At 37.9% G+C, this 14,916-nt stretch overlaps 2 protein-coding genes across 3 annotated transcripts; one reads left to right on the forward strand and one right to left on the reverse strand.

Moving 5' to 3' along the window:
* Positions 1-964: 964 nt before the first annotated feature.
* LOC115428079 (gastrula zinc finger protein XlCGF57.1-like) lies at positions 965-7,310 on the reverse strand. Of its 2 annotated transcripts, none has more exons than XM_030146905.1 (4): positions 6,988-7,310; positions 3,529-5,220; positions 1,487-1,605; positions 965-1,060 (listed from the first exon to the last, which is right to left on the reverse strand). In XM_030146905.1, the coding sequence occupies exons 2-3, from the start codon at positions 5,207-5,209 to the stop codon at positions 1,580-1,582; spliced, it is 1,707 nt and encodes a 568-aa protein (XP_030002765.1). In that variant the 5' UTR covers positions 5,210-5,220; positions 6,988-7,310; the 3' UTR covers positions 965-1,060; positions 1,487-1,579. The 2 variants fall into 2 exon arrangements, with proteins under 2 accessions (XP_030002765.1, XP_030002764.1); XM_030146904.1 differs by having other exon boundaries at positions 1,487-1,608.
* Positions 7,311-9,180: 1,870 nt separating this feature from the next.
* Positions 9,181-12,893, forward strand: LOC115428085 (gastrula zinc finger protein XlCGF57.1-like). The gene is made up of 2 exons (XM_030146915.1): positions 9,181-9,617; positions 10,852-12,893. The coding sequence occupies exons 1-2, from the start codon at positions 9,332-9,334 to the stop codon at positions 12,153-12,155; spliced, it is 1,590 nt and encodes a 529-aa protein (XP_030002775.1). The 5' UTR covers positions 9,181-9,331; the 3' UTR covers positions 12,156-12,893.
* The last annotated feature ends 2,023 nt before the right edge of the window (positions 12,894-14,916 follow it).

Genomic DNA, 14,916 nt, shown 5'->3' on the forward strand with positions numbered 1-14,916 from the left:
GAAAAACAATACGTTTTATCATTTTAAACAATCACAACCACAGATGATGTAGTGTTAGTTGTAAATAAATTATAGTGTTTTAGTTTTGTTTTCAGTAACTACGTTGATTGATAAAGTATATATATATATATATATATATATATATATATATATATATATATATATATATATATATATATATACACACACACACACACAAATCAAACAGTCAGAAAAAGGTAACAAAATAAATCTTGTTGGGGAACATTTCAGACACTTTCTTTTGAACGTCATCAGAGCTGACGTCACTTCCTAGCAGTTTTCTGCGCATCCGCGTTCTTGGTGCTGATCTGATGTTGGCATTGTAAAGCTGCCCGGATGTGACATCATTGGTATCGCTGGTCATAGTACATCACGTTTCAAAATAAAATCAAATAAAAACAACAAATATCAATTTAAGACAAAGTTTATTTTAGACAATTCTCACACGCAAAACAGAATAGTCGGTCATATTTGGAAATATAAAATAGTAAGTGTAAAATAAAACAAAGTAAATTCACAAATAAACCTCATATAAATAAGAGCATATTGATTACATTTAACATGTTTATATATTTACTGTATTAAAAAAAACCGTTAGCAAAGTCTGTTGTGTTTACTTTAACTGGAAGTAATAAATAAAATGTTGTAGAATAAAAATTTGTCATAGCAGGTTGTAGTTTTGTCACATCAACTCTTCCTCCAGTTTGAGCTCTTTAAAGGTCCAGTGGTCCAGTCACAAACTGTGGATGAAAAAATGTGAACATCTGAGACCCCGCGGACACCGACACACCTGACCGGACTGACCCCACCTCTGACTCCACCCCCGCCAGCAGAACTTCTCCAGGTTACACTGAGACGCACAGAGAAGAAACAGAAAGAGTTGTATTCAGTGTGGAATCATGATGGTTTGATGTTTTTTGTTTTTCATGTCTTTATAGTTTACCAGAATAGTGACTCTGCGTCTCTTCAGTCGTCGACACAGTCCAGGAAGTCGACTAAATGTGATGATATGAGAAGAAGATGTGGCCGCAACTTCAACCTATGACACATAAGAGAGGTTAATTCACTGAAACACTCATATTAATCACTGGTATTCTGAACAGCAGAACAAAACTTAATGAATGTACGGGAAAAAGACTATACTGTGAAATTAGAAGGTGAGAAATTTCTGAGAAAAAGATGAAGGTTATGTTATTTCATTATTTCTATGTACCATAGAGCTGTATTCTAATCTAAGACTATCTCTGTAACCTGTAATGGTAACTGATCTGAGGTCAGGTATAGTACTGGTCCTTCTGATCTCAGCTCAGATGGTAAAGATCTGAAATCAGGTGCGTTACCCATCCTACTGATCTGAGGTCAGGTGTGTTACCAGGCTAAGATCTCAGGTCAGATGTGTTTATCTGTGCTACTGCTCTAAGGTCAGATGATCAGATGGTAACTGATCCAAGGTCAGTTGTGTTACCTGTGGTTCAAGTGTGGCTTCAGGAAGTCTAGAGTCGCTGCAGCAGATCAGCAGCAGCAGAAACGCTGCAGACACATTCAGCTTCATCACCTCTCACACCTCCTCCTCCTCCTCTTCTTCTTCTGACGGAATAAAAACAGATCAGACTGCGCAGGAAACACTAATCCTCTTAGTGGTTTATCTGTCATATGACCAGACTCCGCCCTCTGAACCAGGTTATATCAGTTTACATCAGTATGAAGGAAGAAACTTTACATAATCAAGTAAAATATTTAAGATTTTAATCAAACACTGTCATTGGACAGAGGGTTATTGGACTGATCCGTCAGATTAATCAGTTACCAATATTACATGTTAAGATAATATTAAACTGAGCTGTTGTGATCGTGGTCACTAACAGGGTTTTTTGTTCATTTTAAGTGTCAACATTTTTACATCAAATTAATGCTAAAACAAGTTTTGTCTTTATGCTTCATGGGTGTTGCTTAGTTTCCATCTGCTCTGGCTTTTACACATTTTAGGGTAAATATAGTGATAATAATGGTCCAAAATGGGTTTTCTTTTTCATTAAAAATTGCAAACTGCTCTTGTAGGAGAGACCTTATGTCCTCCATATACAAAGAGAAAATACTTCAGAACACATCTAAGTGTGTTTAAATAGAATAAAGTAAGATCATTTCATTGTTATTATACTTCAAGACAAATTATCCAGGCTTAAAGTTTTGGCCACATGGAAGTGAAGGGGCTGTACATGTGTGTCTTCAGTACGTGAAGTGTTCTTATACTTGTACATTTATACACCTTCTATATTTTAGTTTCATTTGGATGACCAATAGAGCTGTTTAATGTTAAAAACAGGACAATGTTCCTGTCATGTGTGGTCTCAGAGCGCCCTCTAGTGGATTAACATAACCTGCAGGCTTCAAGATTGACAGTTTACATACACTATGACTGTGTATTAACTCTAGCAGTATATTATAATTCCCCAAACCACGCTGAGTTAAGAGTTGAAATACTGAACTAAAGTCTCAGTTTGTCTGGATCTACTGAGGCTGAATTTAGGAATTTATAAACATTTGGAAAGAATTTCAAACTGGACAAAATTGGATAGAAATTACAGAAAACTTAGAGACACATTCAGCTACAGTAAAATTTTGAGGCTCTATTATTTGAAAAATAAGAAATACCTATCTTAAATGCAACATGATGATTTACGTGTCGGGTCTTTTTAGTTACTTGCCCTGATGAAGACTCTTGGGACTTGAATCACACTTCTCCAGGTAACTATTTTACTTTTTAATGATGTGAGAGCCTCAAACTTATTACTGGCTGCTTTAAATATTTTTGGGAATCCTAGTGTTAATTGTTCAGACGATCTTTCAGCTTCACTTCATTAAAATTCTGACAAACTTCCACAGTTTTACTTGAGGTAGTTTTTACCTTTTTTGGAAACAAGTTCATGTGTATACAAGGAAATGGAAACATGTAGAGCAAGTATGTTCTGATGTTATTATTAACTCACATAACTGATCAGCTGTTTGCATCGAAATGCTCTACATCCACTGCTTTATTAATTTGAACAATCTGCATCTTAGCCTATACCGTCCCCTTCTGTTGAATTTAGGCAGCCGACATTATTTGCTTCTCATGTAACTTGCAATTTTGTTTTGTGAATGAACTTTCAAATTCACTTGATCTTTAAATTTTCATGGAATCACGACTATTGTCAGATAAAACAAGTATAAACTGTTTCTATATTTTCATCTCAGTGGATAAGACTTCAGATTTGTTTCACATCTTATAGATTGTTGACATCATTAAATCAAAATGTTACATCTTGTATGATTATTTTAACACTTCATAACTATTTGTTTTGGGGGGTTTTTTTTTCGAAGTTTCACCCAGAGACAAAAAAAAAATCTGTCACTAAAGTGTAAAGAAATAATAATGTATCCTGAGAAATGATCAATATCTACTGATAATGAAAACTTTTATCATGATAACTCTGGGGCTGTATCACTCAGCCTTAAGTCAGTACATACTTCGATGTTGTGTCTTCTTGGTGAACTTTTTGCTGCCCTTCTCATGTCTCGTCATGTGTGTGACCAGGTTCGACCTCTGGATGAAACTCTGTCCGCACACTGAGCAGCTGTGGGGTTTTTCACCCGTGTGGATCTTTGTGTGTGTATTTAAAGACGCACACTGACTGAACTGTTTCCCGCAAAAGGAACACTTGAATGGTTTTTCTCCTGTGTGGATCCTCCGGTGAACAACCAGCAGACTCCTCCGTAAGAACAACTTCTCACAGAACTCACACTTAAAGGTTTTGTCCCCCGTGTGGACTCTGGCATGCTCCTGCATCTGGAATTTACGGGTGAACATTTTACCGCACACTAAACATTTAAAAGGTTTCTCTCCTGTGTGGCTCCTCATGTGAGTCATCATGTCGTTGTGGATGATGAAACGTTTCTGACACACCGAACAGCTGAAAGGTTTCTCTTCTGAGTGATACTTCATGTGACGAGTTAAGTCTTGCTTCCAGGGAAAACTTTTATTACAAACTGAGCAGCTGAACGGTTTTTCTCCGCTGTGAGATCTCATGTGTCTGTACAGACTGGCGTAGTGAAGGAAGGTTTTACCACAAACAGAACATAAGAAGGACTTTTCATCAGGTGTCACATCACTCGCACTGTTGTCATTATATTCTTCTGTCTTAACTGAAGATGTGTTCGTGGCCTTATCATCAGTATGTGGTTGTAAATGTCTGTTGGCTGCTTCTGATCCTAAACAGTCCATCTGTGCAGCTGAACCACTCTCTGAATGTCCTGCAATTTCTTTCCGCCGTTTGAATTCGCCTTCACACTTGTGTGTTTTCAGCTGCGACTGCATGATAAACCTCCTGTCACAGACGCTGCAGCTAAATCGTTTGTCGGTGTGGATGACCATGTGCAGTGCCAGATAACCAGGCTGTTGAAACACTCGACCGCAAACCAAGCACCTGAAGTCTTTCCTTTCATTTTCAGTTTTGTGCTGTTTCTGATGCAGCTTCAGAGAGTCATTGCGAGAGAATCCTCGGCCGCACAATGAACAGGTGAAGGGTTTCTCACCTGTGTGACACGTCATGTGGCTCAGCAGAGACCGCTTACGTCTAAACATCCTCCCACAGTCATTACATGTCAACAGTTTCCTCTTGCATCCGTGATTGGTGACATTTTCCTTGAATGACTTGAAGTCTGACTGATGGTCTTCGTCACTGACTTCAGGCTCAGATCCACTACAGCTCGAACCCTGGTCAGCCTCAGTGTCTGGTTCTAATCCTCTACTGCCCTCTCCATCAGCTTCTGTTTCCATCTGTTCAGTTGAACCACTGGCTGGAGGCTTTGTCTTTTGTTTTAATTCTGACTTAAGTTCCCTGTTTAGTGTCCAGTCTTCATCACTGTCCTCAGAGTCTTCAGTCATCTCATCAGAAGTTTGTAAATGTGGTTCTGATCCTCCGCAGTCACCTCCGTCTGTCTCCTCTCTGTTCTCCTCAGTTTGTCTCTGATGAAGCTGTATGGACTGAGCTTCCTCATCAACATCTTCACTCTTCACGGGGACAGGACTGGATGGGAAACTGGTGATCTGGTGACTGGTCCACAGTTCCTCCTGTTCCTCTTTAATGGGTTTCATCTGTTCCAGACTGAGGCTCCTCTCCTGACAAATCTCTTGTTTAACCACTGACATTTTCTGGACGTCTGCAGAACAAAATACAAACAAACAGTAGACAATAACACACATAAATTTGTTTGTACACTTTTCCCCCATAAAATTAATATCATCTATAAAGAGTGATGAGATCCTGGGTATTCTGTTGTCATAAAGCAACATTCCTTTGACCATGCTTTGTGGAATCGCTTTGAGCACCACTGAGTAATGTTTTATTACTACACTTTATATTAAATTTGTGAACAAAAACATCATATTCCAGAAAATTCCCTCTGGGATTCATTAAATGCAGAATGGACCAGATCCCTGCCTCCACCCAGTCCTTATAAAACAAAGATTTCTTCTGGACAAGATCCATCTAGCCGCGGGTGATGTAGTTTTCGGCAGTACCTGTTTATATTGCTATATATTTTGTGTGTTGTGTATGTAAGATTTAACTTTAGAAACTTTTATATACCTTACAGTTTGCACATTCTTTAATATTAAACAGATTAAAAAAAAAAAAAACATAAGTGCAAATCTTATAAAATTATTCATTAATTAATTGCTACACAGGTATGATGGTGTTAAGAGGTTGAATAGTTCACAATTAATTTCATACCCTACAGCAGAGGTGTCAAACTCATTTTAGTTCAGGGGCCATATTCAGCTAAATTTGATCTGCAGTGGGCCGGACCAGAAAAGTAATAACATAATAACCTGTCCAAATTTTTGTCTTTGTTTTAGTGTAAAAAACAAAAAAAACAAAAAAACATTAAATTAAGAAAATACTTACTTTTATAAACTATCCAAAAAAAAAAAAAAACCTGAAAAAACTGAAATTTAAATTAAAAAACGTAAGAAAATTTTGTACAATGTTGACAGTATTATTCCTCTACTCCTTATTTGTCCATGTGCATTATGGATCAGATCTACAAAGACACTAAACACTGAGGAACAGGAAGAAAAATTATTAAAATTGTGCTTTATTTTCTTTAGACATTTCAGGTTGTTCATATTTGTTCAGGTTATTCACATTTTAGTGTTACAGGATAGTTTGCAAATGTAAATATTTTCATAATTTAATATTATTTTTTGCACTAAAACAAAGAAAAAAATTGAAGTTGTTAATTCTAGAATTTTTTTTGGCTTGATTCAAGATTTTTTTTTTTTTTTTTTACTTAACTGAAGATTTTTTTTGCTTAATTCAAGATTTTTTGCTAAATTTGAGATTTTTGGGGGGGTTTAATTGAAGTTTTTTTACTTAATTAAAGATTTTTGGGGGGGCTTAATTGAAGTTTTTTTTTTTTTTTTACTTAATTGAAGATTTTTTTTGGCTTAATTCGAGATTTTTTGCTAAATTTGAGATTTTTTTTGGTTTAATTGAAGATTTTTTTTTTTTACTTAATTAAAGATTTTGGGGGGGGGGGCTTAATTGAAGATTTTTTTTTTTTTTTTTTTTTTTTTTACAATTGAAGATTTTTTCCTTAATTCAAGTTTTTTTTTCCCCCTTAATTCAATTCAAGACTGTGGAATTTTTTGCACTTGGCAAAAACATCCCAGGGGCCGAACTGGATCCTTTGGCGGGCCGCATTTGGCCCCCGGGCCGCATGTTTGACCCCACAGTCAGAAAGGAGAAAAAGTTGCGACAGGATGAATTCGGTGCACATTGTCCTCTTCATGGCTGACTTAGGAAGGGGGAGCAGTTTTCGGCAGGGAGTAGAATTCAGCACAACAGCTAACACTGGTGTTCCTGTCCATCCATCTGACTCAGGTGTGTTACTGGTGAAAAAAACCCTGAATAAATGTGTCCAAACCTGCAGTGTGAATCCAGTACTGGTCGTTGTTGCTGGTTTTCTTCTTTAGTTCGACAAAGTTCCTCCTCGTCCTCTGCTGTGGTTCTTTCAAACAGCCCAAATATGTGTTCAGCAGCTGCAGTTAGTCTGTGCTCTCTGCATGTGGACTTTCCATCAGACTGTTCACTGGAGCTAAGCTAATGCTAACAGCAGGAAGTTCAGAACAGGAGAATAAACAGGAGGGTTCAGTCTGTTTCATCCAAACAGGCAGAGCTTCTGATGGTTCTGATGGACAGAACCACAGACAGAAACAGAGTTAAGTTCTACACAGGCGTTTATATCCGCTTCAGTCTTCTTCGTTGTAAGAACCGTTCAACCAGAGCATTATCGCCACCTGCTGGTGTTCAAGAGTAAAAGCCCCAATCCCAGTCTCCAAACTCCTCTGTATCTGTCTCTTAAACAGACTCACCTGTATTTTACACCTCAGTCATTTTTATTCTACGGAAGCATACTGCATTCACACACAAAAATAAAATTCGGCTCTGTTTTTCCAAATTAACGAGATAATTATTTCGTAATTACAAGAAAAAATAAGTTTTAAAAAAATTTGGCTCTGTTTTTCTGAATTAGCAAGATAATTATTTCGTTAAAACAAAGCCAAATTTTTATTGTTTCAGAAAACAGTATCTCGTTAAATCGGTTGGTATCTTAACGAGACACTGTTTTTTGAAAAAATAAAAATTCGGCTCTGTTTTTACAAGATAATTATCTTGTTAATTCAGAAAAACAGAGCCGAATTTAAATTTTTTCACAAAACAGTATCTTGTTAATTTAAAAAAAACAGAGCTGATTTTTTTAAAACTTATTTTTTCTTGTAATTGCGAGATAATTATCTCATTAATTTGGAAAAACAGAGCTGAATTTTATTTTTGTGTGTGAATGCTATATGCTTCCGTGTTCCGTGTTCCATTATCCCAGCAGGTTGCGACAAATCACTAAAAAGAAGAGGATGGTAAATAAATTGATGGAGACCAACTGTTGTTTCTGATGGAGTTGATTTATTTGTCTGTATTTCAGGATGCCCTAGAGACATCAGAAGCAGTCAGCAGCTTCCATCCACATAGATATTTACAAACAAATACTGATGAATAGAATGAAGACTGTGAGGACACTGAGGACAGAGATGATGCCTGGACATCCAGCAGGAAACTCATGTCATATTATTATAAAAAAGACAAATTCTCCAGCCAGTAGTTCAGCTGAACAGATGGAAACAGAATGAAGAGGTGATGAAGAGGACTATGGAGGACCACAGCCAGTTATAAGCCTAGCATATATACGGGACCCAAAAAAGTACAGCCACCCAAACATAACATTGAAATCCATATGTACAAGAACCTTTGACAAGTAGACTTCTGTGGAGAGAAACCTGATCACAAAACAGAGACCAGCTTGTTCTACATGTGGTAAAAACATTGTAAGTTTATCATTTTATTTACCTTAATTTAACCAGGAAGTCCCATTGAGATCAGAAATATTTTTTTGCAAGGGAGACTGGGCCAAAGTAGCAGTCATACAAAATCAACACATACAAGATAAATGAACAGTAAAAGAGAAGTTCAAGGTTCAAGGTAACTTTATTTGTACCCGTGAGTAGATTTGTTTTGCAGTCAAGGTGATTGCTTTGGCATTACAGCAAGACAGACAGTATATTGAACATGTTAGGCTGGTACTTGATCGAGCATACAGACAGGAAAAAAAGACAGGACAAAAAGAGCTCAGTGTTCTATCATTCATCAGTATAGCAGCATGGACAAGTAAAAGAATAAAATAAATAAATAAAGAATTAAATGAATAAATAAATAAATAAATAAATAAGATCAAATAAATAAAAGCAAGATGCAATAAAACACAATAAAACCCCAGAGAAGATAAAAACAGTCTGGGATAAAAACCAGGATAAGAACATAAAATTAAAAAAATTGAAGTCACAATAATAATAAACAGAGCAAAGAAATAGAATAAATAACTAAAATAAGTTAATAAAGAATAACAGTTCTTCAAGCACAAAGGCCTCAAGAAAAATGATAACATTCCTCCCTCGCTGCATTCTTTATGATACTGTTAAAAGTATTCAGGGACATGAGTGTTTTTATTTTAAGAACTTTTTGGAAGTTATTTTAGTTATTTTAGTTTATTTAGCTTCTATGTGCTGTTCTTCCTCCTGTCCAGTGGGGGCGCTGTTAACTTTACTCTACCGGAAGTACCCTGTCTTTGACGCGGAACTCGCTGTGTGTTTACTTCCGGCTATCAGTCAGTCCGGATCGTTTCGCCGGAGATTCAAAGTGCGCAGAAAAGGAGGACTATGTGCGCCGTGCAGCTGCTGAGGGTATCGGTCCATGAGCGGATCAGCGCCGCCGCCGAAGACTTTCTGCTGCGGCTGAAAACAGACGAAGAACCGGCGCAGATCCCGGAGCTCAGAGCTCTGCTGACCGAGCGGCTAACGGCGGCAGCCGAGGAGATAATCGCACTGTTTGCGGAAACTGTGGCGGAGTTTGAAGGCAGAGTGGAGCAGTCAGAGAAGGAGATCTGCCGGCAGAGGAGGCTGCTGGAGGCCGTGCTGATGCCCCAGGTCCGGCTGCACAGAGCAGGTCAGTCCGGGGCTCAGAGACCGGGTCAGACCGAGACCGGGTTCACGAAAACTGAGCTGCACTTTAAACCAAACCCTTATGACAATAACTTCCCTGTTAAACTAGATCACAGCACACATGGGTTAAACGTTAATGTTTCTCCCCAATCTGGTGTATTGATCATTTTGTCTCTGTACAGGTTTAAATATTCCAATCCAGTCCAACTGTATTTGTAAAGCACTTTAAAACAGCTGCAGTGGACCACAGTGCTGCACACAAGAATAATTAAAACCAAAATAGAAGAATGAAATACAGAATAGATTTAAAGACATAGAAAATGTACAAAAAAGAAAAAGTGCTATACAGAAGAATAAATAAAACCCAAATAAAAGAATAAAATACAACAATGGATTAAAAAGCCATACAATCAATCAATAAAATAAAATAAAATAGATAAATAAGAACAATAAACCACTACCAAATAAAAACAATAGAATACAGATAGTACCTTTAAACATCTCACATGGTTTCAAAAGCCAAGGAGAAAAAATGGGTTTTAAGAAGGGATTTAAAAACAGACAGAGAGGAGACCTGTCTGAAATGGAGGCAGATGGTTCCATAGTTTAGGAGTTTAGGAGTAGAAGTAAATATTAACAGCTATCAAATCACAACTGAGACTACAGTTAATTCATATGTTTTATCCAAACTTAAATTGATGATAATCACTCCTCTGTCATTTCCAGAGAAAACAGCGTTCTTAAATTATTTATTTAACCGTTTAACCAATTGTCCAGATGGATTTCCGCATGTATTAACTCTTATTATTGACCTCTGACATTATGGAACAAATCTATTGTACCATTTTTCAACTCATTTATATTTTTCTTTTCTCAGAGCAGTTTTACAACATCAGCGATAAACATATGTCAAAGATGAATGAGATACTCTCTTAATATATGGACATTAAACATCAAATAAAACAGGACATATTTTAGTGCAGAGAGAATCTCAGCAGTTGGTCTGTACGTCTGTCAGCTGTGGGTTCAGCCTCTGAGGTTACATTTTTTTATTATGAGGTTAATTATTTTTTTCAACATCAAAATATATTTGAGTAAAACTAAGTAAAATGCCAAAACTTTGAAACATTTGTTTCAAGTGTTTTAACTGAGAAGGAAAAAAACAAATCAAAATTGTCACCTGCTCCTTTTAATATTCCAGTAACTCTTATGCGTTTGCATTATTCTCCATCCTGCAGTCGTCCATCAGCTGTCAGCAGTTAAAGAAGCACCCATGGCACTGAAGATTAAAGAGGAACCTGAGGATCTCTGGACCACTCAGGAGTCTGAGATCACCAGGTTCCCATCCATTCATGTCCCTGTGAAGAGTGAGGATGATGAAAAGAAACCTCAGCTCTCACAACTTCACCAAGGACAAACTGAGGAGAAAAGAAAGGAACCAGCTGGAGAGGGCTGTGGAGGGTCAGAACCAGCCAGCAGCTTCCATCCACGTGCACATTTACAAACACAGACTGACCAGAAGAATGCAGAATATCCAGTAGCTGAGATTGAAGTTAGCTGTGAGGACTGGGAGGAAACAGGGGAAGCCCAGTCAGTGTGTGCCGGCCCCGATGAACGCTTTAGCTGCTCCAAGTGTGGAAAAAGATTTACCAGAATTAGATTCCTGCAGACACACATGAGAATCCACACAGGAGAGAAGCTGTTTACCTGCTCAGTGTGTGGAAAAGGATTCACAAATAAGGATTTTCTTCTGGAGCACATGGACAACCACAAAAGGGAGAAACGACATGGCTGCAGCCTTTGTAACAAGAGGTTTGTTTGGCAGTCTGGTGTTGAATGCCATCAGTGTGTTGGTGTGCCATTAAACCAAGAGTATGAGGTGAAGAAGGAAACAGAAGCTAATGCTGAATATAGTCTGTTTAGCTGCTCGTTTTGTGAGAAAAAATTCACACAGAGGGGTAACCTGATCCAGCACATGGCCCGACACACGGGGAAGGTTCGCTACCGCTGCAGTGTTTGCCAAAAAATGTTTGATTGGCGTCATCAGCTCAAAACCCATGAATGTCCTGGTCAGAGAGAGAACGGAGAGTCAGGAACTGGACAGATGAAAGCTGATGGAGGATTAGGACCAGCCAGTGGCTTCCATCCAGATACTGACAACAGCTCAGAGTCCTCAGACACTGACGTCATTGGACTTGAGAGTCAGTATAATGAAATCTCTGCAGGCGATGACAGCCAAATGGTCCTCATCTGTCCTGAGTGTGGGAAAACATTCTGTGGTGAGGAAAACTTGGAAATTCACATCAGATCTCATGCAGGAGAGAGACCGTTCAGCTGCACGATTTGTGGAAAAACATTCACACAGAAGGGTTACTTGACGAACCACATGGAAGTCCACACAGAGGAGAAGAGGTTCATGTTTTGTGCCTGTGGGAAAAGATTTGCTAGCCATGCGAACCGTAAAAAACATAAGTGTGATCATGTTTTGTCACAGCATCAACAAAGAAAGACTAAAGCTAAAACAAACCGAAAGAAAAAATAGCAAAAACCGAGATTGAGACTGAAACATGAACTGATAATCGATCTTATGCCACTGTTCCGCTGATGGATTCAGCTCAACTCGCCTCAACTTGGGACAAACTTTTTTTGTGTGTTTCTGTTACATGAGCAGATGCCGTCATGTAGTCTTTTTAGTGCTGCCCTACAGAGGTTCTGAGTGAGTTAAAGTGACACTAATTATGATGTGCAACTATGTAGATGTCAGATTGGTTGATCTAGATTTGTTCAGTTTTCATTTAGGCTCCATTTAGATAAATCGACCACAGATTGTAGTCTAACCTATATTCTCACCAGTGACGATCTTAAAGCTACATTTTATTTGCAAATGAGGAACTTGCAAGTTCACACTGAAGATGACATCACTGCATGTCAACCTTGTGTTGCTATGACAACTAGCCATGGAGGATGTACTAAACCTGCAGTGGAAATGCAGTACATTTGTAAATGACTAAAGTCAAGGCAAGTTTGGCCAATGTACCTGTGGAACAGTGGCATTAGGCAGCAGGATGTTTTATTTATTTCTGTTTGTATAAGTGAGTTACAGATTTATGAAGTACAGTTTATTAGTTTTCATTAGAATCAATATCATGTGTTCTGAAAGGAGATATGAAAACAGGTATATTTTGTTAAAAAATAATAATGTTGAATATGTGCTTCCCAGGCTATTTTTGAAAAATAAATTTCCATAGTTTGAATTCTATAAAAGTTGTTGCTTAAAGCTTCAGTTTTTTTCTCGTCACAAGACAAATACTCCAGAAATTGCATCTCAGGTTACTAATACAAGTGGTGTGAGAGAAAAAACAAGAAATACCCACTTATGTGGACTGTGGTTTTAAGACCAGAACATCTACCCTATGATACAGACTGCTTGACAAGATCAGTGGTGAGATATGATTGACAGCTGTAATTACCCAATCACTGTGGCTCTTCTTATTTTTAGTATTTTGATGTGGACCAAGAGGAGAGATCTGCAGAAGGACGTGGTGTATTTTCACATCAGTGTTTTTTTAATACTCAATTTCAGCTCCTGCAGTTTTAGTTTAGTGGAATGAGTTCAGATCCACGGTTTACCCATCCTTCCTGAATCCAGAACCTTCTTTGCCCACACTGACTGATGGTTCTAGATAAGTGCCCACGGAGCTTTAGTCCAACAGTTAGTTTAACAGTTCAGTAAAGTTGAACAAGACACTGTGTCGATTAAAACCGAGATGAGCAGCTTTACTTTGTTAAAATCTTTCAAACTGAAACTACACTATTGTCTTCAGTGGTTAAATATATTAATTATGAATATGTTACAATGTGCATATTCAATTCAGTTAGATTTAAATATCTAGACTGAATAGGTTTCAGCTCATTCATGATTTACAGTCAACACAATCATTTAATAAAAACCATAAATATTGTTTCAAGGTCCATATCTAAGAAGAAAAAAATGTGATCAATTACAGCAAATTGTGCCGTTTAATCAGTTGACTTTAAAGCATTTCAGAGACTGATATGTGTGGATTTACTGTTTTGAAGACTAACAGACCATTGGCTTGATGAAGTCCCTAAAGATCTGTGTTTTCTGACTCTTACAATAGTTTGTAAATTCAGTTCACTGAGGATTCAATGTGTGTCATGTCCTGGTAATCACCAACTTTTACACAATGAAAAGAAAATAATCATTAACCTTCTGCCAATAAGTGGGATTGATCTCTTTACATGTCCTGATCAGGATGTTTCCTGTTCGGTTCATATTGTGAAGGAACAGCTGCTGGTTCTCCTGAGCAGCAGGTCTGAGTCTGATGTTTGATCTGGTTTTACTCCTGGTTGTTGACCTTGTTTACTGCTTCTCACAATGAACCAAATGTGTAGAATAGTCATTTTCACTAATCTAATAATGACACACAACTACCAAAGGATGACGACTTTGTGAAAACCTTCAGGAACAACCTGAAACACCTCATCGAGCAGTTTTAGAAATCATCTGAAACACACATACCATTTTCAGTTGACATGGTAACTTCATTGTGACGCTCCAGTTTTGCAGTTTGCACCTGCCTGTGTTGAATGTGGGCCAGCGTCTGACATTGTTGTGGTGGATTTCATTGGTCGGGTGCAGGATTGAGGGGTTGTGTTGGACTCATAGTTTGTGTTTTATGGCTCCCTTCAGCGTCACTGCCACAGACAGACATAACCTCTTGAGGTTCATGGGTTTGTGGTTGAGGTCACAGTCCCTCTAGCAGATGAGCCACACATTGACGATGCTCAGGTTGATGATGAACCCGAACAGAGTAGAAAAGTAAATAAATAAATTTCTACATTGCACATTTAGCCTCTGACCAACTAATTTCCACTTCAAATTCAGTTTTTTTTTTAATGCACTCTAGAACTGAGCATTAATCTGAAAGCGTCACCTCTGTCTTGTTCATTTCCTCCCACTGTAATACAACCAACACTGGCTCCATCTCTACTGTGTAAACCCCTGATTTACTGATGTTCATCAGTTAATACCAAGTTTTCTGGAAATTGCCGCCTCAAATCTCAGGTTTCTTAGCACTATCAGTATGTAATGTAACCTAACCAAACTGTGTCTGTATCAGGCCACACAAGCCACCACAGAACCATCAAAGGTGCTGCTGTGTTGCATATTCTGAGATCAGTTACACTGAATCTTCTGGTATGAATGATCCTGTGAAGTTTCTCTAAAAAAAAATAAAAATTATAGATCCAATACACATTCTCAGAACTAGATCCTTAAT

This window comes from Sphaeramia orbicularis, chromosome 11 (assembly GCF_902148855.1).
Source record: "Sphaeramia orbicularis chromosome 11, fSphaOr1.1, whole genome shotgun sequence".
Classification (NCBI taxonomy): Eukaryota; Metazoa; Chordata; class Actinopteri; order Kurtiformes; family Apogonidae; genus Sphaeramia; species Sphaeramia orbicularis.

Bases quoted from the DNA above. Each gene is read 5' to 3' on its own strand.
- LOC115428079 (XM_030146904.1), bottom strand. From the start codon at position 5,209: ATGTCAGTGGTTAAACAAGAGATTTGTCAGGAGAGGAGCCTCAGTCTG. The intron at 1,609-3,528 runs GTATGTACTGAC...TTATTCCGTCAG, and splicing joins CAAGAAGACACAACATCGAA to AAGAAGAAGAGGAGGAGGAG.
- LOC115428085 (XM_030146915.1), top strand. From the start codon at position 9,332: ATGTGCGCCGTGCAGCTGCTGAGGGTATCGGTCCATGAGCGGATCAGC. The intron at 9,618-10,851 runs GTCAGTCCGGGG...TCCATCCTGCAG, and splicing joins GGTCCGGCTGCACAGAGCAG to TCGTCCATCAGCTGTCAGCA.